This window comes from Periplaneta americana, chromosome 6 (assembly GCF_040183065.1).
Source record: "Periplaneta americana isolate PAMFEO1 chromosome 6, P.americana_PAMFEO1_priV1, whole genome shotgun sequence".
Classification (NCBI taxonomy): Eukaryota; Metazoa; Arthropoda; class Insecta; order Blattodea; family Blattidae; genus Periplaneta; species Periplaneta americana.
The window spans coordinates 104,671,783-104,697,444 of record NC_091122.1 but is presented as its reverse complement, the minus strand read 5'-3'; the positions used below and the strand labels follow the sequence as shown (position 1 = coordinate 104,697,444).

The 25,662-nt window shown below is 34.2% G+C and overlaps 1 protein-coding gene across 5 annotated transcripts in view; it reads right to left on the bottom strand.

The window, feature by feature from the left end:
* The window catches only part of LOC138701603 (regulator of microtubule dynamics protein 1-like), a 98,309-nt gene that overhangs the window by 20,504 nt on the left and 52,143 nt on the right, over window positions 1-25,662 (bottom strand). For 2 of the 5 annotated variants that reach the window (XR_011332630.1, XR_011332629.1), the window contains exon 6: window positions 23,814-23,973. Coding sequence is in view for 3 of the 5 variants with exons in the window: in XM_069828666.1 (XP_069684767.1) it covers window positions 23,911-23,973 (63 nt within the window). In the remaining 2 variants the exon portion in view is untranslated. Of the gene's footprint in view, window positions 1-1,880; window positions 23,974-25,662 lie in introns of those variants that run through there. The other 3 variants (XM_069828666.1, XM_069828665.1, XM_069828664.1) reach the window with 2 other exon arrangements.

Sequence of the window (25,662 nt, the reverse complement as noted above, 5' to 3'; positions counted from 1 at the left end):
GTTTTAACCATGTCGAAAGTGTACTCTCAAGTTCTTCTCATGGCAATATTTTTAATAACTTCCTCTGCTTGGAAAATGAACAACTCGCGAAAATCTTTTCAACTTCAACACGACTTTTCACTATTGTATTTTGCACTGACACAGATAAATTAAGTCACTACATCAACACGTGTACCAATGTGGGCAATATCTTGAACGAGAATATTCATTTTCTCTGCTATTGGCAATACTTTTCACTGGATTTGCAGCCATTATAATACACTTTGACATAACAGTAAGCTCTAAAACAGTATTTAATTTTCAGTACCAGGGCTCCATTCTCTATCTACAACAGCAATTCTCCAACAAATGAACAAAGCAGTTGATGGTAGTGTCTTGCATCTAGTGTGATATCACCTGCACATCGCACGTGGTCACACTACAGTTTCTGAGAAGTGGCATGTTACATTGTTGTCTGATGTCGCACATAAAAATTCCAGCCTAAAGTCGAGGAAAATGTAAAATCGGAGATCATAAAATCGAGAAAATCTTTGCATTGTTGTTACAGTCATTAAGTTGGAATTAAAATTTATTACCTAAAATGGGAGAATGCAAAATACAAGTATCACTGTATCTTGATGTATTGATTTTAGATTTTTCACTCTTAAATTGAGACTTATTTCGTCTATTTCGAAGATACATACATATATTCCATCCTGAGACTGCAAAACAAAATCTTCATCACAAGAAATAATACTAGATGGGCTGCATAAGTTGCTTCAAAGTATTGGGAAAATTACATCTCAACACACATTTATAAAGCCCAAAATCTTAATCAGAAACCATTCACAATGATAGAAGTCTTATACAGAACGAACCGTAAGTAATGCCATTAATTTCGGAACGTTATTCTTTGAAACATTTCAAACAAAAAAGTTTAATACAATTTTGCTCGTTTTTGCTTCCTTTTTTAGATAAAAATTGTTTTATATGACACATTTCATAGCATGTTTTGGGAGAACCAGTGACTGAATTCCCAATATACTCAGTCAATTAAGACAGCAGTGTATAATAATAGTAACAGTAGCCTAATAGTAATAATAATAGTAATAATAATAATAATAATAATAATAATAATAATAATAATAATAATAATCATTGATTGAAAAAATTTTAGTTGTCCTTTAAATGTGGAGAAATTTGATCTGCACAAATGTAAGTTTTCTATCTAAAAAGGAATTTCAAAATATTACATTTGTTTGTATCAAATTTCTGTACATTTAAAGGACAAAACTAAAATTCCTTCAATAATTTATTAACGTAATACACTGCTCTCTTCAACTGACTGAGGATATTGAGAACTGAATCAACGGCTTTCCCAAAACACATTATGAATTGTTTCATATGAAACAATTTTCATCTCGAAAAGGAAGCAAAAACAAGCAAAATATTACATTAAACTTTTTTGTTTTAAATATCTCAAAGAATAACTCCTGAAATTAATGACATTACTTATGGTTCACCTGTATATTATTCTACCTTTTTGCAAAAGAAGTTCTGGAATACCATGTATCTTCGTAACAGTTATTTATTTTACACATACTTCCAAATTGAAAACAATTACTGGTGATAAAATTCCTCTTTGCACATGCGCCAGAAGTCGAAAATGATCACAATAAAGCATATAAATATAACTATTTTATAAAAAAGCTAAATTATAAAACTATTCAATTTAAAGACTATTAAAATGAGTAGATTTACTTGACACTGGATATATCATAGAACAACACACTTTAAGATGACAGTATTGACATTAGGTAATGCTGAGGATAACACCTGGGAAGAAAGGATAGAGGTACAGATTACATTCTAAAACAAAAGTGAGAGTACATAACTGCAAGTTTTCCTTCAATAAAAAGTTGTTATTTTACAAGATAAAACATACAGTATAACTGGCAATACAATTCCCCATAAACTTAACATTTTTACAACAATTTCCAGCATCTTGCATTTTATACAATATATCACATTTTATCTAACATTTCATTCAATATTTATCTCCTACTTTATCTAAAATACCATTTGGTTTCATTACCACACTCATTGCTTCCAAATAACTAAAACAGGACACAGTTTAGTCTTACTACATTCGTACAATTCTAAAGAGCTACCAAAATTATTTATATGTACTCATACAATACAAAAAAGAGACAACAAAAGTAATGCAATATTTGATAAAGAAGTAGCTGTTCTAGGAACACTCCAACAATGCAGATGACTATGATACTCTACTAATTAAAATCAACGTTAAAGAGTAATGAACTGGCAAATTGATAAAGTCAAAAATACTATTCCCACAGTAGTACAAAAGTGAGAAAAGTAACAAATACATTTAACAAAAAAAAAAATAATAATAATAATAAATTTCTTATAGTGAGAAGCATTCACTATTGAAGCATATGAACAAGAAATGCCTGAAGAGAGAGACCATAAGTGAGAATTTTCTTTTCCTATAGAATATACAGTATACACCAGGAATGCGAGCACAAGCTTTTCTAAGTTCTCTGCTCTGGTACTGTGCTTTTCTGCCTGAGGAACATTACTATTACAGCAGTAAGAAAGGGTGTACAGTAGTACATACAATGTTGCAAACTATCACTGAAGGCAAACGAGCATACAATAGAGCTATCAATGAGGAATGGGAGGTTGTGGGGGGGAATTCATTCTAAGACACAATACGAATACAAATATAGACATTATTCGGGAGAAGAGAGAAATAAATTGATTTCAGACTAGTAACTAGTTATGTCTTAATTTCTTTTGTTTGAAACCTGTTTATGTAATTTTTCATTTTAAATTTTATTGTGAGCTATTCTGTGTCGCAAGGCAAATCCAAAATGTTGGGTCACACTAATAAATAAATAAACAATTTAAATTAAATTTTTATCAGTGTCACATTTTTCTTTTAATTACAGTAAAATCCCTTGTAACCAGCAATACCAAAACAATGACACTTTTGGCTAGGGCAAAAAGAAAAAATAATCATTCATGTGAAAGGGAAGAGTCGGACGAAGATGTGAGTGGTTTTCGTGGGTTACACATGCTGTATATTATCTTTACTCTTTACAATGTTTACTTGTGAAAACATAGAAGAAAACCCTGTTATGTCCCTGGGGTAGATCAGGTAGTGTTGGTAAGTTGCTGCTTAGGTCGTTTCGAGGGAGTGTTAGTTAAGTCTAAATAGGAAAGTGTGAAATTCTCTGTTCCTATAGTATGTAAAAGTTTCATTCATGTGATAGATAGCATCATGGCTATTACCACAAAGTGCAAGAGTAACGTCCTCACACTGAAGCAAAAGCTTGAATTACTCGAGAAAATAGAAAGAGAAGTTAGTAGATCCAAATTAATGGACGAATATAAAGTTGGAAGTTCAACTTTATACAATATAAAGAAACAAGGCAGTCAACTTCGGTGATTCAAAAGTAACAATGAATCTATAAAGTTGCGGAAAATCGGAAAGCTGTACATCAGTCCCATTGTGAAGAATGGGATCATGTTCTATACAAATGGTTCGCAATTAAAAGATCTGAGGGAATGTGCACTTCTGGGCTGATGCTACAAGAAAAAGTCAAGGAATTGCACTAGAAAATGAAACTGCAAGGTGAGTGTGGATTTTTCGTTGGGTGGCTTAACAGATTCAAAGAAAGACATGGAACCTGAAAACTAGATGTGTCTGGTGAACTAGGAGTGTCGACAAAGTGTCCGTGGATCAGTTTAATCAGTTTATTAATCAGTTCCAGAAAATTGTCAGAGTAATGTTAGTGTGCAGCAAATATAAAATGCCTAAGAGACTGGTTTATTATGGCGGTGTCTTCCTACAACAATATTGGCATGTGTGACGCAAACCTCGCCCAAGGGCTTCAAACAAAACAATGATCATGTAACTGTTATGGTATGCGAAAATGCTGCACATACACACATGACATGACAGTGATGGGAAAATACCGAAATCCAAGGTACTTCAAAAATGTAACGAATCTCCCTGTCTATTATCAGGCACAAAAGAATGCATGAATGGATTGCCACAGCCTGGGCCATCAGTTGCCACATTAGACAGTTCGGATGAATTTTATGTTCAGTAAATATTCGAACCAAAAATTAGTGTATTTTTGTGTTAAGTGATGTTTTAATAAAGAAAATTCACACAGTTTTACGTTATTTAGTTATGATCAAGTAAATGAGAAATAAGCTTCATGTGACTGCAGTTTCAACAGATTGGCATCATAAAATAGGATTTATTCAATTATCCGGCAAAATCTCATATCCGAACTTGCCTGGTCCCACTGGTACCAGTTAAGAGGGATTCTAATGTATATATAATTTAAACGTATCTTTGAGGTGCTTGCTTGATACAGTTCAGTGTTTTAAGAGAAAAATTTCAATGTAGATTACCCGAATTTCTTCTCAAGATTTTATTTTCCTTCATTAATGTCTTTGAATTCTGTAGTTAATTCTGAAAATTGCTGGTTCTGTGCAATCATGAATGGCCTCTCAGAGAATTTCAATACAGGATTAAGTGATTTCACTTCGAGAAATTCCAAATTTGACATCTTTAGTCTACCCTCTGAAACTAAATCTCTAAATGCACCAGCACGTTAGCAACTTGAACTAACAGACATGGTTGGTTGTAGACAACTAATAAGGTAGATTAGCATCACCCTATATTCATCTAAATATCCACATTTAATTAAGTTTCAGAAATATTTTCTCCATTTGGCAGCATATACAAATGCAAAGTTTTCTTCGTTGATGTAAAGAACAATCTTAGGAACTGACTATAAAACGGCAATATGACTTCAATTTTGATACTTGTAATTGAAAATTAAATAATTTCAATGTTGAAAATATAGTTTCGAAAAAACCAGACAATATTCTGTTGACTGTTCAATAGCATAATTTTATTTAATGATTTTGTTTTTCTGCAATAAGTGTTTTGAGCTTTTTCAAAGTGATTTCTGAAAAGCACCAAAGTTATGGCATAATGCATATTAATTTTAAACCTAGTGTGTTAAGTTTATTTTCAATGTAAAAATAAATAGTCTTTTCCTTTTTGGTTCTTAAAAACCCCTTCTTTTGTGATCTGTTTACATGCACTTGTACATTACATACAGTAATTGAAGACCTTCCTCCCAAAACAAGTTCAGTCCATTTTCAGTAATTTGACAGGAAGGACAAAAAATTGTGGATGCTGTTTCGATTTATGCTAGATGTTTCCTGATCATTTCTCAGTGTTGTACACAAATATGTATTTTCAGCATACATAAAACAATTGATTTGTTGAATAAATCCTCAGTCTAAATCTACGTTTGAAATTGGATCGTTTCTAAAGAAATAAATTAATTCAAATTCTGTGTGATGCTTTTTACTGACCAAAATCCCAGGAACAGTATAGAACATGTTTGTGTTTGTAAATATATACCTTACATTTGTACAAAATTCCCATCATACACCTCGACATGCATGATGCAACAAGACTCTAGGGTCAATGGCAAACATCTGACAATAAGAGTTCGAAACTTCTAGCAGTGCGCGGAGCCATATAAACATGATACTTGTACTCACCACATACTCGCTTACTATCTCCTGCATATCTTCTGGCCAATAATTTTATTCGAATCGCCAGTATGTATTTATGTTGATGAAATAGCATCTTTTTCTGAGACATCACAGACAATGAGGATGTAATACAAACTCGTTTCAACACGAACTAATATAGCCTACTTTTATTTTGCATTTTCAGTATTTTACTGTCTATTGGTCATATTTTAGGAAATGTTCTACTTTTTGTTGTATTTTTGCCCTTTTCTGCTTATGAACAGACTTTTTTTTACGGTGTACTCATCTACATTCGAGAACCCACTGCAGATTGCTTACACAATTCGATTGAGTTTTACAAGAATTGGTGTTGGCAACACTAATTTTTAACTGAGTCAGTTCGTATTATTTCCGGATGCATGTGCGTGCGTCCCTATGGTGTCACAATAGAAGTGCAGTGAAAGTTGTGACTTGTGAGTGAATATGGATATAAGACATTTCTTTGGCAAACATAAGGCAAAGGAAAGGCAAGAATCCTCAATTCACTCCAGCAACATAAACATTTGCATGTGCGTGCGTCCCTATGGTGTCACAATAGAAGTGCAGTGAAAGTTGTGACTTGTGAGTGAATATGGATATAAGACATTTCTTTGGCAAACATAAGGCAAAGGAAAGGCAAGAATCCTCAATTCACTCTAGCAACATAAACAGGATGGATGTGGCGGCAATACCTCAACCAGAATTCAGAACAAAGAACCTGAATAGTGTTGATTTTCCACAAAAAGATAAGCCAATAAAATCAGTTATTTTGACAAATTACCTTAAAGAAAGCAATGGGGCGTAGTTTCCACCCTGACTGGTGTAGACAATTTGCATGGCTGCAATATTTCGTTCTTAAAGATACTGCTTTCTGTTATGCCTGCATGCAATTTCAGCCTCATGGCACAAAGGAAACAAGCTTCATGGAAACAGGGTTCACAAACTGGAAGAATGCGTTAGACAAGTGTGGTTTTCCCAAACATGAAAAGTCTGAAACACATATCTGTACCATGTCAATGTGGAAGGAGCGAGAAAACCATGTAGAAACCTGCACTTCGGTTTCAACATTAATGAATGAAACTGTCCTAGTGAAACGTTATTATGTAAAATCGATAATGGAAGTTATACAGTTTTTGGCAGTCAATGAGCTTGCTCTATGAGGAAAATACAATGTTGAAGATAAGACAGAGAACAGTTTGTTCATAAATTTTTTTGAATATACATTAAAGAAAGATAAAACTCTTTCAGAATGTTTAACACACGCACCTAAAAATGGAATGTATACTTCACTTGATATGCATGATGAAATCATTGAGGTTATGGCAGAGGTGGTGAGAGAAAATATCGCTAAGGATATAATTAATGCAGATGTGGCTTGGTTCACCTTCCTGAAGATGGCACAAGAGATAGGAATAACAGGGAGAACATTTCCATTGCTATTCGCTATGTTAAGGACGGTGTTGTTAAAGAATCGCTTCTTCAGGTAGTAACAACAAAAGAACTGGATGCTAAATTGTTTACAAAAGCCACATTGAATGTAATGCATGAGAATAACCTTGATATTTCCCGCATTCTAAGTCAATGTTTTGACAGTGTTGGTGTGATGAGTGGCAGAAAAGGAGGTGTAGCTGTTCAAATAAGTCAATCTGTGAAAAGAAATGTCCCTTATGTCCACTGTTATAATCAGAGACTCCATTTAGTAGTTCTTAAAATAGTGTCTGAAGTACGTGACATAAGACAGTTTTTTGATCAATCTACTATGTCGCACGATTTTTTTCAATGGAGCAAAATCGCAGAATTATATGAAGGAAGAACCATAGTACGTCTTCTAGAACAGCAGTGGAGTGGGCACCTTGCAATTATTATTGAAGTAATTCTTTCCAATTATGAAGAAATAATGAAATTGCTTAATGATACAGTATAAGACGAGAAAACTTCAATAGAGAAGACATGGCCAAAAGTATTGGTTTGAAGACTGTAATGGCATCACTTCAATTTCGTTTTATGTTGGTGTTCAACAAGAAAATCCTTGGACTATTGAAACCAGCTGATAAAGCATTTTAAAGTCGTCATACAAGCCTAAGTTATGCAATTGCTATCATAAAGTATGTGAAACATGAAATTAGTGACTTCGTCTGTACAGTTCTCTTCTATGCTGAAAGAAGCTGAAGCTCTGTTGCCAGAGACACTGGCTTTTCATTTCGTTCCAAATAAAAGACCTAAGAAGACAATTGAAAATACTGATTATATTTATTTTGATCAGTTGTCAGTACATTCCTCAAACAGCTCCGATACACTCCGGCTAAAATATATATTCTATGAAGCTGTGGATTTAGTGATTTTAGCTTAACGTTTCTGTGAAAATGAAGAACTTTTATTGGATATTGAGAATGTGGAAGAACTTAAGATAGAAAATCTTCAACCCCTAGAAAATTTAAGTGTAACTTTGCCAAGCAGAGAAGAGGTGTCAGTGGTAAAGACATATTTATCTTCAAAATCTAATGAAAACGAAATTGATAAAATTTGTTCAAAGCCTGGGAAGTGTTCAAAAACACATGAATTATTCGCAACAGTGGCATCATTAGGGTGCAGCATAGCACAGCAACATGCAAATCAACATTTTCAACTTAACTTCCATAAACCGAACACAAAGGTTATCCATGAGTCAAGAGCGAATGGAAATTTAGTTTTAGTTTTTAAGCCTTTGAGAAGTAGTGAACACAGGCTCTGGAGCTCGGCGATGTCCTGAGGAAATTCGCAGCCAAACAAAATTGCAGACTACAGTTATTTTGAGGGAGTAAGAATGAAATTGCTAATTAATTTTATTCCATTGTTCTTTTGTAAATTTAAAGAATTAATAATGATAATGTATGATACACATATCTTTCATGTTCATTGTTCTGTTTCAGATTACTTTGGAAAAAGAAAACTCAAGATAGAAAATCTTTAACCCTTAGAAAATGTAGGTGTAACTTTGCCAAGCAGAGAAGAGATGTCAGTGGTAAAGATACATTTGTCTTCAAAACCTAATGAAAACAAAATTGATAATTTGTTAAAAGCTCGGGAAGTGTTAAAAACCCGTATGAATTGTTTGCAACAGTGGCAATATTCAGGCGCAGCACAACAATATGTGAATCAACATTTTCAACTTTAACTTCCATAAACCGACCACAAAGGTTATCCATGAGTCATTTAAATAATAAATTATCAGAAAATATTATTATTTACACCACTGTGATTGAAATATTCCCGAACTGGATCCACCACTGTTAAGCAATAATAAAATAATCTGAAGGTTGGAAAGAAAATCTATTCTATTATCAACATCTGAAAGTAACTTTTACTATTAACTCCTTACAGCAAGATTGCAACCAGTTTTGGGAAGTTGTAATGTGATTTAGCACATTTTACTTAAGTGATAAAGGATGTGAAAATGGTGCAACATGTTTGCATTAAATTTTGTGTGAAAACTGAAAAGTCTTTTACAGATATTTTATATCTTTAAAAGTGCCCAGTTTTGACCACATATAAGAGAATTAAAGAGGATGAATTAGTCAAAGATGATCATCATTCCAGGCATCCTTCGATTTCAAAGACTGAATGTAATGCAGCCAATGTCAATGAAATTAAATGATTAGACCATCAATTGATCATTACGGAGATGACTAGTTACATAAAGTTAAGGTTTTATACTGTACAGAACATAACCAACAAAAGCAGTAGCAATCAGGGATTCCTACAATGTGCAGAAAGTGAATTAAATAATTACTGGTGAAGATTTATAGGCTCATGGCTATTCATCATGATTGGAGGGGGTGGGGGGGGGAGGAGAAAATGGGGGAAGGTAAAGTTGGTCCAATGTAAAGACAATATTACTGATTTCCTTCAAGTTGTTGAGCATTGTTAATCATGAATATGCTTCATGGGGTTAAACAAAAAACTAACACTATTACAGAACTGTTTAGAAGCAATTAAGGAAACAAATGAGAAGGAAACTGCGAACACAGAGTGGTGTAACAAGTCCTAGATTCTGCACCATAACAATGTGCCAGTGTGCTGTACCCTCAATGCTAAACAATTTCTGTGCTTCTTCAAATAACACATTTGCCTACTTTGGCCTCATCAGACATTTATTTATATCATAAGTTTAGTTCACTTTGAAAGAAAACTGATCTGATCACATAGAAATTAAAATAACTTGCAGAAAGTTCTGAGGCACTCAAGAGAACTCCGAGGAATTCTTCTAAATGTGAAAAATTTGCTGAAACTGGTATGCAAAGGCCCAAGAGTAATATTTTGGAGATAACTTTGGACAGTATGTAACCACTACTATCTTACACTTACTGAAATAGTTTGGAGACTTTTGAAGCACACTTTAATTACTGAGAACAGTGAAATAAAATAAACTTTCTTCATTAACATTCTACAGAGGTTATTATAAAGTAGCGAGATAATGGCATGGCAAATGAGCAACGATACAACGAGAATGACAGGAAAGTCTTTCTTCAGGACAGCCAGATGAGAATTATGTGCATTTACCATACTTATATACAGAAATGAGACGGAAAATAAAGTATACTGTACTCAAGGTCAGCACTAAGCTCTTTTCAACTTACTGCCAGGAAAGCTTTAAAATTATTTGTGGGAATACACCATCAATTTGCCAAGTTCACTATCCTGAAGAATTAACACATCTCTATGGAATATATCACATAATTCTGCCAAGATTTTATTCTAACCTCCTGTGATCCACACTGACCAATTGCACATCTCTCAAAAAGCATGCACAAATCTGGCAAGTTATCAACTATACAATGAGCAAACAAGTGTAAGAATTTGGCATTAGACAAATACTCGGACCTACATGAGTTCAGTCTTTTGACAGTTTCTTGCTATACAAAAAGTTAACATCATTCGTTCCTTCACAGTAAAACAATAGCAAAGTTCCATTTATGAAGATAGGAAAGTAATGGTTTCTGAACCTAAGATACAATCTTTCACAATGGACTAACTTAACATATTTTGATGTTACCAACCGATTCAAGACTATACCTTGCATACAAATCTACACAATTTGAATCTTCTAATTACATTACAATTACACCAAATTAAACTCGTATAGCTATGTGGACTTCGCATTACATGCCTTGACAAAATTTAATTTAGTTTTAAAAAAGTACACATGATAAAAGGGCACTGAATAATAAAATTATTCCTGGAGATTGATCTCAAAAAGAAGATCAAATCATGCCAGAATGTATTTATCTACATTAATAAATGTTATGTTAAAGAGCGCTGAACTGCAGATGAAAAATATTTTTTGGGAGAGGATAAATGTTACCTAAGAGATCAAAATGATATTGAGATATTTTTTCAACTGCTCACAAAGAATAACATCCTCCTAATTTTTTTTTTTAATCCAACCTGTATAATGGAGTGTGGTAAATGCAGCTCAACATTGATTAATACAACTTTAAACAGAAAAATATAAGAAACTGTGCAGACCGAATATCTTTAAACTCCATTCTACACGAATGACGATGCAACAGCAAAACAGTACCTCATTATGTACGCAGCATGCATTTGTACACTAAGGTTTTGGATAAGTGTACATCAAGCATGTAACCTTTTCACTATATTCAAACATAACAGAGATGTGGTGTAAGTGTACTCATTTTCTCTTTTAGAAACACTGTACTTCTTATACTGACTAACAATGAAAAATATCAAATTAATATATAAAACAAATCCCTCAATACACGACACAAACACTTTCCAAATATGGAATATACCTGAAAATAAGAGTGTCCCATAAAAGACTTTCACCGAAATATAATTCACATCCAAAGCACAAACACATATTAAAATAAACCAAAACTTCAATAAATATGATAGGAAGGCAGAGATTTAAAGTTTAAACTTACATACCGGTATTCTATAAACTAATGATCCAGCAGTATTATTATTTATTGCAAAATACACACTGACAGATTGCAGACATGTTCCACATAATGTCAATAACTGTAAAAACTATGTATAAATCTGGAGTACAAGAACTGATAGGAGTAAAATCCTAACATATCCCGTTCACCAAGATGCACTTACCTCACATCACTGTAATTGAGGTGTAAGACCAAATTCTTAACATAAAAAAAAATCAACATTACATTTCATCCATTATATATCTCTTTTCTATACAGTTGTATAAAGAAACACAACAATGATGCTTCAGGTACCTACATCACAACGAATCCTGTTGGACTACTCAAAGGGTATGTATTTTCGTCACTAAATAACATAGACAGACAAAAAATGTTTCTGATAATACAATATGTAAATTGAAATTTAATTCATACTTGCTCCTAATCACACATATCCTTTATGAGAAAAATTAAGTAATATAGTTTAAAGGTAAGAAATAAGGAGACAGCAGTACAGTTATTTACTTAATGATCAAACGTAAATAAAAGCACAAAAAGAGGACAAGGAAAAAGATGAGAGAAGACAGTGAGATTTGAAGCAAATCATTACTCTTAAAATAACACGATTCGGAACATGCAGATAGTTCTCCCGGTTACTTAATCATTCTGCACTAGTTTCATAAAAAAAATATTTTGACGTTAACAAAATGAAAAGTTTAATCCTTCTGCTTCCTCGCCTATAAAATAAACAATGATTGCTGATGGAGTAACAGTGATACAACTAAGCAAATATCAATGCTAAGATTTTAATGTTTGTGTATGAACAAATAATTCGATTATTCAAGTAATTACGAGACATCTTAAATAGAATTGTTATTTTTTTATAATTTGGTACACAGTGCTGTGAAATGAATTGTAAAAAGAGAGCAATAGCTTAACAATATTAATCAGTTTAGAGAGAGAGGAAGGGAAAAGAAAGAAAAAGCAACTCATTAAACAAACTTTTGTTGCTGCAATAAAATTTCATATCACTCTTTCGTGTACAATACTAAATAAAAATGGCACAAGCACAATAATAATATATTACAGTGAAAATATATTCATAGACCCAAATAGTGTGAACTGTACTTATAATAATGTATGTGGGATACATGGTTAGTGTCGTGGTTAAGACATTGCACTGAAAGTCAGAAGGTTGCGGGTTCGATTCTTGAAGGAATCATACGCTTTCATTGATCTCATCCTTTTGGCAGCACTATTAACTCTATGATTCACTCAGCCACTAACAAAAATGTATACCAGCGGGACTTCTTTAGGAATAAAGAAGGCCAGCATGTAGGGATAACATCCCCTACTGCTATTTAGTGTCAATTATTTCGTGGGGTGAGAGTCTTAACATCCTGCCATCCTAAGGCTCTTCTATGGTCTCCAGTTTTGCATTTATAATGTATGTAGCTACAGCAAACAACATGATGTAATTGTGAAGTAATGTGGAATATTGAACTGAGTATTACATCCCATCTTTCACACACCCACACAAAAAGAGGAAAAAGTACAGTAATTCAATGGAATGTTATACAAATGCAATAACAGCACACGCAACTCACAAAATGCTAGAAAACAAATGAAGGGTTTCAAACCAGTCGTGACTAACCCAGATGAAATAGTTCCGGAGATTTAAGGTTTAAGTTCAATACTGCAAATGGATAAGATCAATTGCTACCCAACTTAATTTCACAACTGCATGCTTCAGCAGTTAGGAAACAGTTACTCATGCTTACCACAAGGTAGATTAAGATAAGCTGTGATGAAGATAAGAAACTTAATTTTTGTGATAGGCAGCTAAGTCTGACTTGAAACCCTTCAAATAAAATATGTGATTTATTATTACCTACACACGAAAGATTCAGTGTATCACATTATGGCTGCTTATCAGGAGTATCATTTGCATATATATATTTTTAATTATATTAATTTATTATTATGTTCGTTAATTTGCTACTTTCATAAAAAAGATAAGATAAAGATCTACATAAACTTCTTTTTAAGAATAACGAAGTCAATATTTAATAGCAGATAGCTGTATTTTGGAGTTTATGTAACTTACATCTTCCCCATGATAAATCACGTTTTCATTCCCACAACCATTTTTGCCACAGCAAATTAATGTACGAACCTGAGTATTTGATATTGAAAACTTATAAACAGTATTTCTGAATTAAGCAATATTTACATGTCCAAATTATGGTCTCACTACAGTATAATACCAGGTGGACAAGACAAAATGCCACCACTTAACCGAAAGTCTAGCGAGCCTCGCATGCTGCCAAAGCGCAATAGTAATATGCGGTATGATAAAGTTCATTCAAGGTGCGAGGGTTGTTTCTGTATGCTACACTCTTTATTGTCCCCCACAAATAAAAATCACAAGGATTTAGATCAGGGGACCTGGGGGGGGCCACAAACCAAGACTCAAAATGTGATCGCTGAAAACATTAGAGATTGGTTGCATTGAAACATGTGCAATATGCGCTGTTGCTTTGTCCTGAACAAAGTATGGGTATTCTTTTTCCTCATCTGTGAGCTTCGCGAAGAAAAGCTGCAGAATCAGTTGCACATAATGTTCAGAATTTATAGTGCTTGTTACGCTAAACGGCGTAAAGATTTGTAAGGGCTTTGTTCTAACCGAAAACCTATTTCATCCTATTTCGTCCAATTTATCCTCTGTTAATACACGTTTATTCATATGAGGTATCTTATTTTGCACAATCCAGTCTCTTTGAACTCCTTTACTAGTCAGTATATTGTTTTATCCGGCACAGGGGAATCGGAAATTGACGACGGAACTTACGGCGACACCTTCTCCACGAAGACTTCTTGGGGAAGTATTACAAATAAAAGTGCGTTGTTCTGTACTGTACCTCATGACACAACTTATACACTCGGCACTCAGCACAAAACTGAAAACTGCTTTCTGCAATATTTTGTTGCGAGGAATCTGGTAGTCCAAGAACATTCTCTTGATTGATGCACATGTCTGAGTAAATTGGCAGACTAATTATTACTGCGCACAAGGACGGTAAAAAAAACCTCATAATTATTGCTAGATTTCTGTTAATCATTCAATTAGACCTTGAGAACTAATTCATATGTACTCTACGTGGAATCTAGTCTGAGAATAACAGATAGTGGCACTCTGGCGACTAGTTTTCTGTACCTTTGGTGGCATTTCGTCTTGTCTATTAATGTAATATCTACAATATATGTATGGACTTCATACTCAATTTAGTCAACTAGATAAAAATCCATAACGAAATAAGGTCATAAAACAATTTATTCTAAGCAGGAATCACACTTCTTTTGACATTACTCTAATTTATCAAGATGTCAGATAAATCTGAAAGTTCTGAAGGAAGATGAAAAATTCCCATTCTATCCGAGAAAAAATATTTAAGTTGCTTTCCAAGTCTGAACTGTAGTCTACATGCTAACGCTCCAAGTTTTCTCTCATTTTGCCTCTGATATCTTAGAACATTTCAGTCACTGCAAAAAGTTTTACAGGGTTTCATTCTTTGTGCAAATTTCAATAATTTACAACATGAAAAATATTTCAGACAAAATAACCAATATATTTGAATAAATAAAAATCTCAGTGTAATTAATTTTTTCCAGAGGGATATACCTTATAGTTCTGAAACTACTGTATATATTAGGAAGCACATTTCACTTCCACATGATATTTGGCTCAGGAAAAATTAACCAAACTATAAAACATTCAGAAAGACAATGGGTCTCAACGTAAAATTTAATTCGTACATAGTTGATTTATAGATAGCTTTCCACACTGAATGTTGGAAAGAATAAGACGACTAATATCTCCACAAAAACTAAAAGCATCAACATATAATTTTCACTTAATATGAAGATATAATCTTTGAAAATTAGCTAGCACTAATTACTCTGCAGTGATGGAATTGCGACTTCAATTTAAAAAGGAAAACCTATAAAATTTACAAGTTATTGTCAATTATCGAAAACATTAAATGCAATGAAGCGTTGTGAATCCTCCAAATTCAATTTCACGATTTAATAGCCTTAAAATTTCATAGAGAATAGAAGGTTAAACTAGTATTTAATTTCGGCGATTACAATAATAAAATTGTATAATATATCTGCTGCATCCAATATGGCACTGTTAGAAAAATTGCATTCAACATATTTCTGATTACGCAAACAATAACAAACCTACAACCTAAGTTCTTGGCAAACTTTTTTTTTAACTTGTGATTTTCCTTCCAAAAATATTAAAAAGAAAACTAGCAGATTTACAAAGTATCTACTAGGCATACAGAGCACAGAAAACAAAGGAAGGGACCACAAAATCAGACAATGAGAATGACTTCACACAACAGAACTATAAAAAAAAAAAGTGTAATTATACACATGCGAGAGAGGATCAAAGTTTGGAAATAAGGAAGAAGTCGGTGAGAGAGGAAAGAGAAGAAGACCAAGAATGAGCGAGACAGAGGGATATGATTTTCTTAAGCACAATAAATAACCAGTAACTATTTATCTGTGCACATCAAGAGAGTCGCATCAATATTACAACATGTCATATGCAGCATATAATTTTAATGCTACTGTTACTATTGACTTCGTTGTTGTTCTTGTTTAGTCAACTGTCCAAAGACAGTTTTGAATCTCATAAGTGACACCAATAAGACATCACTCATGAGGCAATTAAGCCAGGAGATAATGGGGTCGGGTGGCCAGTTTCTTTCTACCTCCATTGAATACATTACTGACTAGTAATATATTACACCAGCGTTTCTCAAACTTTTTTGAAGTGGGGACCACTTTTTTAAGTCAGAACAGTTCCGCGGACCACCTTACTCTTGTTCCCTTCGAAAGCAAATTTATCACTTTTGTAGCATATTTTAATACCAGTATACTTATATTTTGAAACTGAATTAATTAATTAAAATTAATTTAATTCATTTAATTTTATGTTAGTATTAACTAATTAAGTTAATATTTAACAGAAAAAAAAAATCATTTTCATTTTTTAATAAAACAAGGCTATTAGAGTTATTAACTACACAAAATAAATAAATGTTGGTACTCATATTAATGAGATGGATAAGCCTGCCAATTCTTGCACAGTTGTTCTATATTTGGACGAATGCTGGTAAGCTTAAGTCAGAGATCGTCACATACATCGAGTCGATTTCGGTACTTTGTTTTATTAGAGTTAGTGATGAAAACCCTTTCTCACACAGATACGTAAAAGCAAACTTAATTATAATCTGTAAAGCACCATTGTACAGTTCACTATATTCTCTTTTCACTTGTGATGAGGTACAGAAATTAACCCTACCTTCCACTTAGAATTTTATTGTAAGTCTGGTGTCATTCGAGAGTTCAATATTAAAGTTCAATGAAAGTTTGTTATTTTCAATATCGCAATGAAAGGGATCACGAACCCATGAAAATTCGACATATTTGCTTGGAAAATAAGTTTCAAATTGTGACCTCAGAGTTTCAAAATGCGAACATAATATGTCACTGCATAATTATTTTCCAATAACGAAATCATTTTCAACCAAAAAAGACTCCAGGGCTGGAAATAGTGAAAAAATCCTCTGTTTTATGGAACTGACCCACAAACCAAGTTTCGTCTCGAACATCTTTATTTTCTCATGCACATTGAGAATCGTCAAAGAATGTATTTACTTGCGTAATTCACGCCATCGCAATATTTCACGCACCCAAATTATTTACTATATAATTTAATAAATTAAATTCCTCGTATATTTCACGTATTTAATATTCGTGAAATACTGTAACAAGTACATACTGAAACTTGAAGTAATGAGGTGTATTATGTTGAGGAGCCCTGAATATACGGTATCTTAAATGCAGTAACGAGAGAGTGCATAGCGGTATTTGGGACTGGACAGCTACCTGTTACAGGCGCACCCTTCTCGTCTATGAAAGTCCTTTAAAAATACCGGTATAGGGTATTGACCTCCCCCTACCATTTGAATGGGGGTGGTTTGAAAGCTTTGTGTTGGATCGCATCAGTTGAGTTTGAGACTCGAAAAAGGAAACCTGTCAAAAGCAGTCTGTTAAAAGTTTTAACAATGAATGGTAAATCCCGATATTTGAGTCATACTGCGTCCTTCAAATTAAAAGTTATTGCGTATGCAGAAACACATGGCAACAGAGCAGCTGGACGTGAATTCACAGTTCCAGAATTTAATATTCGCTACTGGAGGAAACAAAAACAAGCTCTTCAAGAAACAAATGCATCAAGGAAAGCATTTCATGGGCCAAAAAGTGGAAAATTCCCTGATCTTGAAGACAAGTTACTAGGATATGTAAGGGAACTGCGTAGTTTTGTCATTTTTACCCTTAAAAATACCAGCTTGTGAAATTCCTCGCTTAATTCACACACTCTTAATTTATAGATCGAAATTGCGGGAAAAAAGTGCGTGAAATATTCGAGTAAATACGGGCAGAGAGAGATTTAGTTCGTTTAGTTTTGAGAATGCATCTGAAAGATATGCCACTGTACTTAGCCACATGTCATCAGCTGAAGTGCTGGGAAAAGATGGCGAGAAACACCACGTTCATAGGGCTTTAAATTTCTCTTGTTTCTGAGAGTAGAGTGGGAAGTCAGTAGACAGGTAGGGTAATAAATTTCATAAAATGTCGGTACTGGAAGAAAAAGTGAAAGGTGATTGCCATGTGTCATTTCCAGCTATAGTGTGATACGCAATTCGTTTTAATTTAATCTTTTCTTCTGTCCTTTTTGAAGGACCACAAGGGCAGACCTCGAGGACCACAGGTGGTCCACGGACCATAGTTTGAGAAACGCTGTATTACACTAATTAGACTTCAGATGTATACAAACAATTGCTCCTGCTCTAACACATAGATTCAGAAACAAAATTTGGGCCACTTGAATTTTCCAAGTTCCAGTTATGACATAGTGCGAACGCTCAGTGCTCAGTGCTGAGCATGCGCAGTATATTATAACTGGAACTTGGGAAATTCAGGTGGCCCAAATTTTGTTTCTGGGTCTGTACTGCCTGATAATAGATGTAATCTTAGAAACAAATGATGGCGCGACTCTTGGTGGTGGAAAAGTTTAAGTATTGAAGAGTGATTCACATCAGTAAATTTGTATGTGCCGTTTCATCAGTGGGGGCTGTGATCATATGATCACACTAGGCATTAATGTTAGCAACTTTGTCACATTTGTCACGGTGTTTTTTTCTTGAATATTTAACGATGCTGTATCAACTATGAGGTTATTTAGCGTCGATGGGATTGGTGATAGCGAAATGAGGCCAAGAATATGCCATAGATTACCTTTCAAGCAGAGGACATGTTTAAAGGTTGAAACTGAATACACAGGTCACAGAAATGTGTGGTGTTAACAGGAAAACTTGAATAGATATTCTTCAACGTGTGAGTTTAGAGACATTCATTATGTAAATGGTCTGGATCTTTAACCCGTCAGTGGTCCGGTGGGGTTTGTCACACCCCATAGATAATATTTTTACGATTTTCCAAGAGATGGCAGATGTTACAACCTTGGCGTTCTGTATACCTTCCAAGTTAAGCTTCTACTTTCGATTGTTGTGTCCTGATTCAGTTTGCTTTGGATGTTTGTTAGTAGTGCACGTTTAAACTCAGTTGGGTGTCTGAAACCCCACCGGACCACTGCACCTGCACTGGTGTAACAACGGTGAACTTAAGTTATACGACTTACTATAACCTTTCCATTAACATCATTTCCTACAGATATCTTATGAGGAATATATTGGGAGAACTACCAGTCTTCTCGATGGGGTTCTGAACGAATCTGATGTAAATGATTCTGGATCAGAAATTGAAGGCGAAATTGATCATGTTAGCTACAGTCAGCACAACAGTGATACGGAAACAGATGGAGAGGTTGATGGGAACGAAGAAGATAATTCTGATTCATTGTATATAGGTTGAGATAAAACTACGAAATGGCGAAAACAATTTCCCCCCTTGAATGTTCGAACTCGAAGCCATAACATTGTCACTCGCCTTCCTGGGGTGAAGGGAAATGCAAGAAATTGCTTTACTCCTATTGAGTGCTTGCAGCTCTTTCTTACCCCAAATAGCCTATCGTAGAACAAATAGTAAGCTGCACCAATTCTCGCATTGCACGAGAGTTGCAAAATTATGGGGAGTCATCTAAACACAAAGTAAAGAAGACAGACAAAAATGAATTATTGGAGTTATTAGGACTGTTATACTTTGTGGGAGTCTGTAAATCAAGACACCAAAATTTAGAAGATCTCTGGGCCGCTGACATTACAGGCATCGAATTATTTCGAATCACCATGTCTCTATCTCAATTCCATTTCCTGCTCTGCTGTTTGCGGTTTGATGACACTGGTACTAGGCAAGAATGCAAGGCTCAGGACAAATTAGCGCCAGTAAGAGAGATTTTTAAAATTTTTTAATAAGAATTTATTATCACACTCTCCAGGGGCATATGTTACCAGAGACGAGCAACTAATAGCCTTCAGAGGAAGATGCTCTTTTCGAGTCTATGTTCCAAGAAACCAGCCAAGTATGGTATCAAAGTCTTTGCACTTGTAGATGCCAGAACTTTCTATGTTTTGAAACTTGAAGTAGGCCTATACGTAGGTCAACAGCCACAAGGTCTTTATCACCTAGCCAACACACCTGCAGCAGTTGTTGAGAGAATGATTCTACCCATTTCAGGTTCAGGTAGAAATGTCACAATGGATAACTGGTTTACCAGTTATCCATTAGCTTCGGAACTATTGAAGGACCATAAACTTACAGTTGTTGGGACAGTAAGAAAGAATAAAAGAGAAATCCCTTCTGAGTTTCTTCAGTCTAACAACGTTCTTTCCAGCAAGTTTGGCTTCCAACAAGAAATGACACTGGTATCATATACACCTAGGAAGGGAAAGGTGGTACTTTTGTTATCATCAATGCATCATGATGCTGCTATCGACGCTGATACTGGTGACAAGAAAAAACCGGAAATCATAACTATGTACAATCATACGAAAGGTGCAATAGATACAGTAGATGAAATGTGTTCCTACTACAGTGTCGCCAGAAATAGCAGAAGATGACCTATGAAAGTGTTTTTTGACCTCATGAATTTAGCAGCTATAAACTCACATATAATGTATCAAGAAAATTCGAGAAAGAGCATCACACGTAGATCATTTCTGAAGGAAATTTCTCTCAGGCTAATAAGAGGTGAACTTCAGAAAGAGGTACCTGCTCCTTTTTACCTAGGAAATTACGAACAAAAGTGAAAAGAGCAGCAGGTTTAGAAGATGAAGCTCCTCCAGCTAAACAGACCGCCACTAAATCAATTCGTTGTTCCCACTGCCCCAGAAGTAAAGACCGCAAAACAAAAGTGAGGTGTCAAAATTGTGATGCCCCAATCTGTACCGAACATGTGGTTCCCTATTGTAAAAACTGTACTGAAGCAAACAAAGGACGTGAAGAAGAAGAAGAAGAAGAAGAAGAAGAAGAAGAAGAAGAAGAAGACTGAAGGATAATACAAAATAATAGAATGTTTGTAACCTTGCAATGTGAGCTTCTTTGGTATGAAAGACTGAATATTGTATAATGACAGCCGAAAACAAAACAAATAATTGATGATGTGTGTATCGAATTTGTGTTAGAAATTATTGTTCTTAAGTACTACTTTCAAGAAGCTTTGATTTCAGTAATGTGAGAAATAATTAACTTGTTTAGTTAGAAAATAAATTGAAATCATATCAAAATATAATGATTCTCAAAATAATTATTTGTAACTAGAAGGCCCTATTTTCCTCTTCTTAATGAAAAACCGTTCAACAATAGACAATATTTGAAACTGTGAAAACAATTCACAATGTGATCAAGTTTATGATTCAGTGCTATTATAATTTCCATGTTTGGTAAAAGTAGAATATATATTTTTTATTAAAAGAGCAAGAAAAAAATTGGAGTTGTACAAACCCCACCGGACCACTGATGTAACATTTTGACACCAGACCTCTGTAGGGTTAATTTCCAAACATTTTTGTGAAACAAATTTAGCAAATCTGGCACACCACAGTATATAAAATATATTAGTAAAAATATACATCAGTCCTGGAATTAGGAGAGGAACAAAAAAGGGGAGAACAGTTTCAAATTATGGGTAAATAAAACAGAGTTTGGATAGTTGGTTATGGTCAATATAAGAGCTCTGGCAAATACAACATATATGGCAATGGATATAATGACAGACATTTTAGATTTTGTTGTGTTGCAGAAGGGTACCATTAAAGCGAGCTGCAAAAACCAGTGTATAAAACACTGATTATTCATCTCTTATCTAAAGGCCTCTTCCCTAACCATCCTAGCTGTATTTAGTGTATCTGTATTCAGAACAACACTTTCGAAAGAATTGTGAAAAATTATACACTCTGCACTGCCTTTAATATTATTTATGGTAAGACTTTCGCAGAAAAAAAAAAAACATTCTTCTCTTGTTAGTATTACCTTTCATTTACCGCAATTACAACACTCTGTGTTGTTAGGACCTACTTCTGTTCTCAAGTGGACTGACTTCTGGCACTTCTATACTAGGTTCCTTCTGGGTTTCAAACTGGTATGGTTTAATTCTAGCTCTTGCTTTAGAAATACTGATAAATTGCAGCTATTTAATACTGGTTAGCATTTGTTTACATGTGCAGTAATGGTCCAGGCTGATGTTACATCATCGCCTGTAACATGCCATATTACAACAGCAAATAAACAGCATTTCAGACACATAGAAAAGCGCAGTTTTTCTGTTGTTCTTTCAGTGTCCACTTTCTTAATAATTAATAAAATAAAGTGTTTTTTAACTGAGGAGCCTTTAATGATGTTGATCAGGACTCAGCAAGAATCTACAATTCCTTAGGGAATCAAGGTAATTGTTACTCTATTTGTTTATGCCCTATTAAGAAATAGATGAAAATGAAATCACCAATGGAAGGGAGCAGCACCACTTTTTAACAATAAGGGTGTATTAATGCGAGGAATCTAGAACAGCTATTTTTAAAAATGTTTTCTTCAAAATTAGACAATGCAAATTTATTTAAATGATGATTTAGAAAAGTATGACTTTCAATCATTCTTTAAATGTAACAGATGTTCATATTAAGTTATTTTTCCAATTATATTTTTCTTACCTTGGCCAATAAAACATTACTGAGCATCAGAAAGATGTCATAACTAATTCTTTCAATTTGATATGGATTATAGTTGCCACTTATTTCTCAATCCCTTGAAGCAAATGAAAGAAAATTTTCTTCAGACAAGTAATAATTACATCATCGTATAAAACTACTACTATCACTGACAGAGTATCAGGCTGAAAGTGTTGTTAAATTAATAACGCCAAATATAGAAAAAACCTGCATTCACAGTAAGTGTTCTTGACACATAAAATTTCTCAGTCATAAAAATCATAGTGTGTTACTTGCATACTTCAGCTAGCATTTAACCATGATAATATCTTTGAAAAATATTGAGTGACTTTATTGTCAAACGCCTGGCATTAGAAAACAACAACTTCAGCTAGCAAGAAGCACCTGTTAAATGTAAAGAAATTAATAATTCTCTGTCTATACTTATGCATTCTCCATACTTTGCTAATTACCAATGTGACATTTTTCTGTGAATACTTCCCTATATGATGTTTCAATAACATCACTCCTCACACGATAGTAAGGAAGAAGGATGAACATTTATAAAAACTTGCTGTAACAGGAGCATACCCTTCAGACAACATCCATACAGTAACGAGGACATGTGAAACATAATTCAAGCTCACCCACTGTCCCCAACTATGTAAGAAATGGAAAATTAAGGAGGAATAATTTTATTAGAGAGAAAATATATATATATATATATATATATATATATATATATATATATATATATATATGTGTTGGAAAAATAAAAAGTAATAGAGGTACTCTTTTGTCCATCTGCCACTTGAGGCTAGTTCTTCTAAAGTATTGTGAGACTATAAATGCTATTGTTGTATAAGATTCAATAACTTTACACAAATAACAGTTATATAAAATACCTAGTACCAATAAAATCTCGGGAAAATTAATTATGAAGGCATTCTTCTGACAGAATGATAATATTTAGAATAATTCTGAGTGAAAGTTTCGAAGATTGTAAGGAAATACTACAAGTGCAAGCACAGCAACCAACCTTAGGCCTATTGCTCTTAGGAAGTTGTACAGATCCAGTCTAAATATAATCTTCCACATTACCGGAGTAAGTCTTCTTTTGCACAGTGTTCAGGGCTCTATTTTCGGTAGCTAGTATACTTCGTCAACAAATTCTGCACCTCTGTCTCTGCACATTCATCCTGTGAAAACAAATTGAAGACTTCAGTTTATATAGACAATGACAATAGAAATCTTTAGACAGAATTGTTTCCATTTTAAAGGTTTTTTTTTATTGTAATGAAGTGGACTTTTGGTGTTCCTATTTGCTGGCTTTCCTGTAGACATTTGGTAGGTTGGGATCTGTTCTTTCATCTGGAGTGAAGGACTACTGGTATTGGAGTAGCTAGTCCTTTGTCATTCTAATGTGTGGTTATTATTGTAGAAGGTTCAGTGAACATGCTGGTGAATTGTAGAAAACATTACGAGATTTTAGGCTTACACAGTAATTATATTCGGAAGCAGACTTATGGGTATTCTAATGTGTGCTCAAACTTAATTTCACTAATGTTTCGGAACTACATATAGGTCCCGGTTGAAGTAGTAAAGTGTAATAAACCCAACAGAGAATATGACCTTCAGATGGTACTACTAATTTGTTCTGTACATGGAAATTGCATACAATTCCGAAATGTTGGTAATGTTAAAAGTTCCAGCACATCGTGGGATATCTGAATGGTACAGTGCACCTAGAGATAGAGTGGACTGCGGCACCCTTGGACTGGGCAAGAGTTGCTGCACCTACTGCCAGATTTACTTGTAAACAGCCGGCAAGTCCACTCTATCTCTAGACGCACTTTAGAAAACACTATTTGCTATTAACTTCTTCTATCATTCTCCCTCTACTGTCATTTTGTTTCTACTTTATTTGTTGTTTTCTCGTTGTTGCATGGCATCCTTTTGAATACAATGGGTAATGTAGGGATGTGGAAATATTCCCAATTAACACAATTTCCCTGAGAAGAAATTTATCTGAGAGCATTCGCAGATGATTTTTGGAAATATTCTCAGACTGGGATTTTTATTTTTTACTGTTCTTAATTTTCTTTACTTTGACAAATGTTACAAGTTACAATTGAAGGAAAACAGAATGTAGCGAGTATTGCCAATAATCACATGATTATTTCCGCATTCCAACAGATTGTTGAACTGTTAAACATTCATTATTATAAAACAGGATTTTTTCGCTGTCAACACCCCTTGGTTTATTACAAATAATCAGTGCATAAAGAATTAAGAATTCAGCCTGTTTCTGAATACATATCCTGCTTAGTGAAAAAAATTCTCTGGATCTATTCTTAAAGTTACTGGTGCTCAACATTATGATCTCGGTAAAAAATCTAGTTCTCTCCATCTTCGATGAAAACTACCTTAAGATTTGCTTCTGTAAACAATTTTATATTTAATAATTTGTAGTCATAATGAACGTGTTTATTATTGTTGAGTCTTTTAGACTGAACTCTGTATTATTTTGTATGTATTATTCAATATATTTCGTCCTGTGCTGTGGCATCGTGTCTGAGGCATCCTGCCTAGGACTCGTGTTACAGAATGTTTGCTGGTTTGAATCCTCATGGGGAAGAAATTTTTACCAGTGTACATATTATCCTATTTGCTGCATCGTGATAACTTGAGCTACAACAGGTTGCGAAATTTATTTACAAAAGCCAGCTGGGGGGGGGGGGGGAATCATCATGCTAACCACATATCCCCATTCTGGCTGGATGATCATCCATCTCTACTGCAGCATGTGGGCATTGAGGCCAGTAGCCAGCTAATTGGTCTGGGCCCTTAAAGGGCTGTAGTGTCAAGGATTATTATTATTATTATTA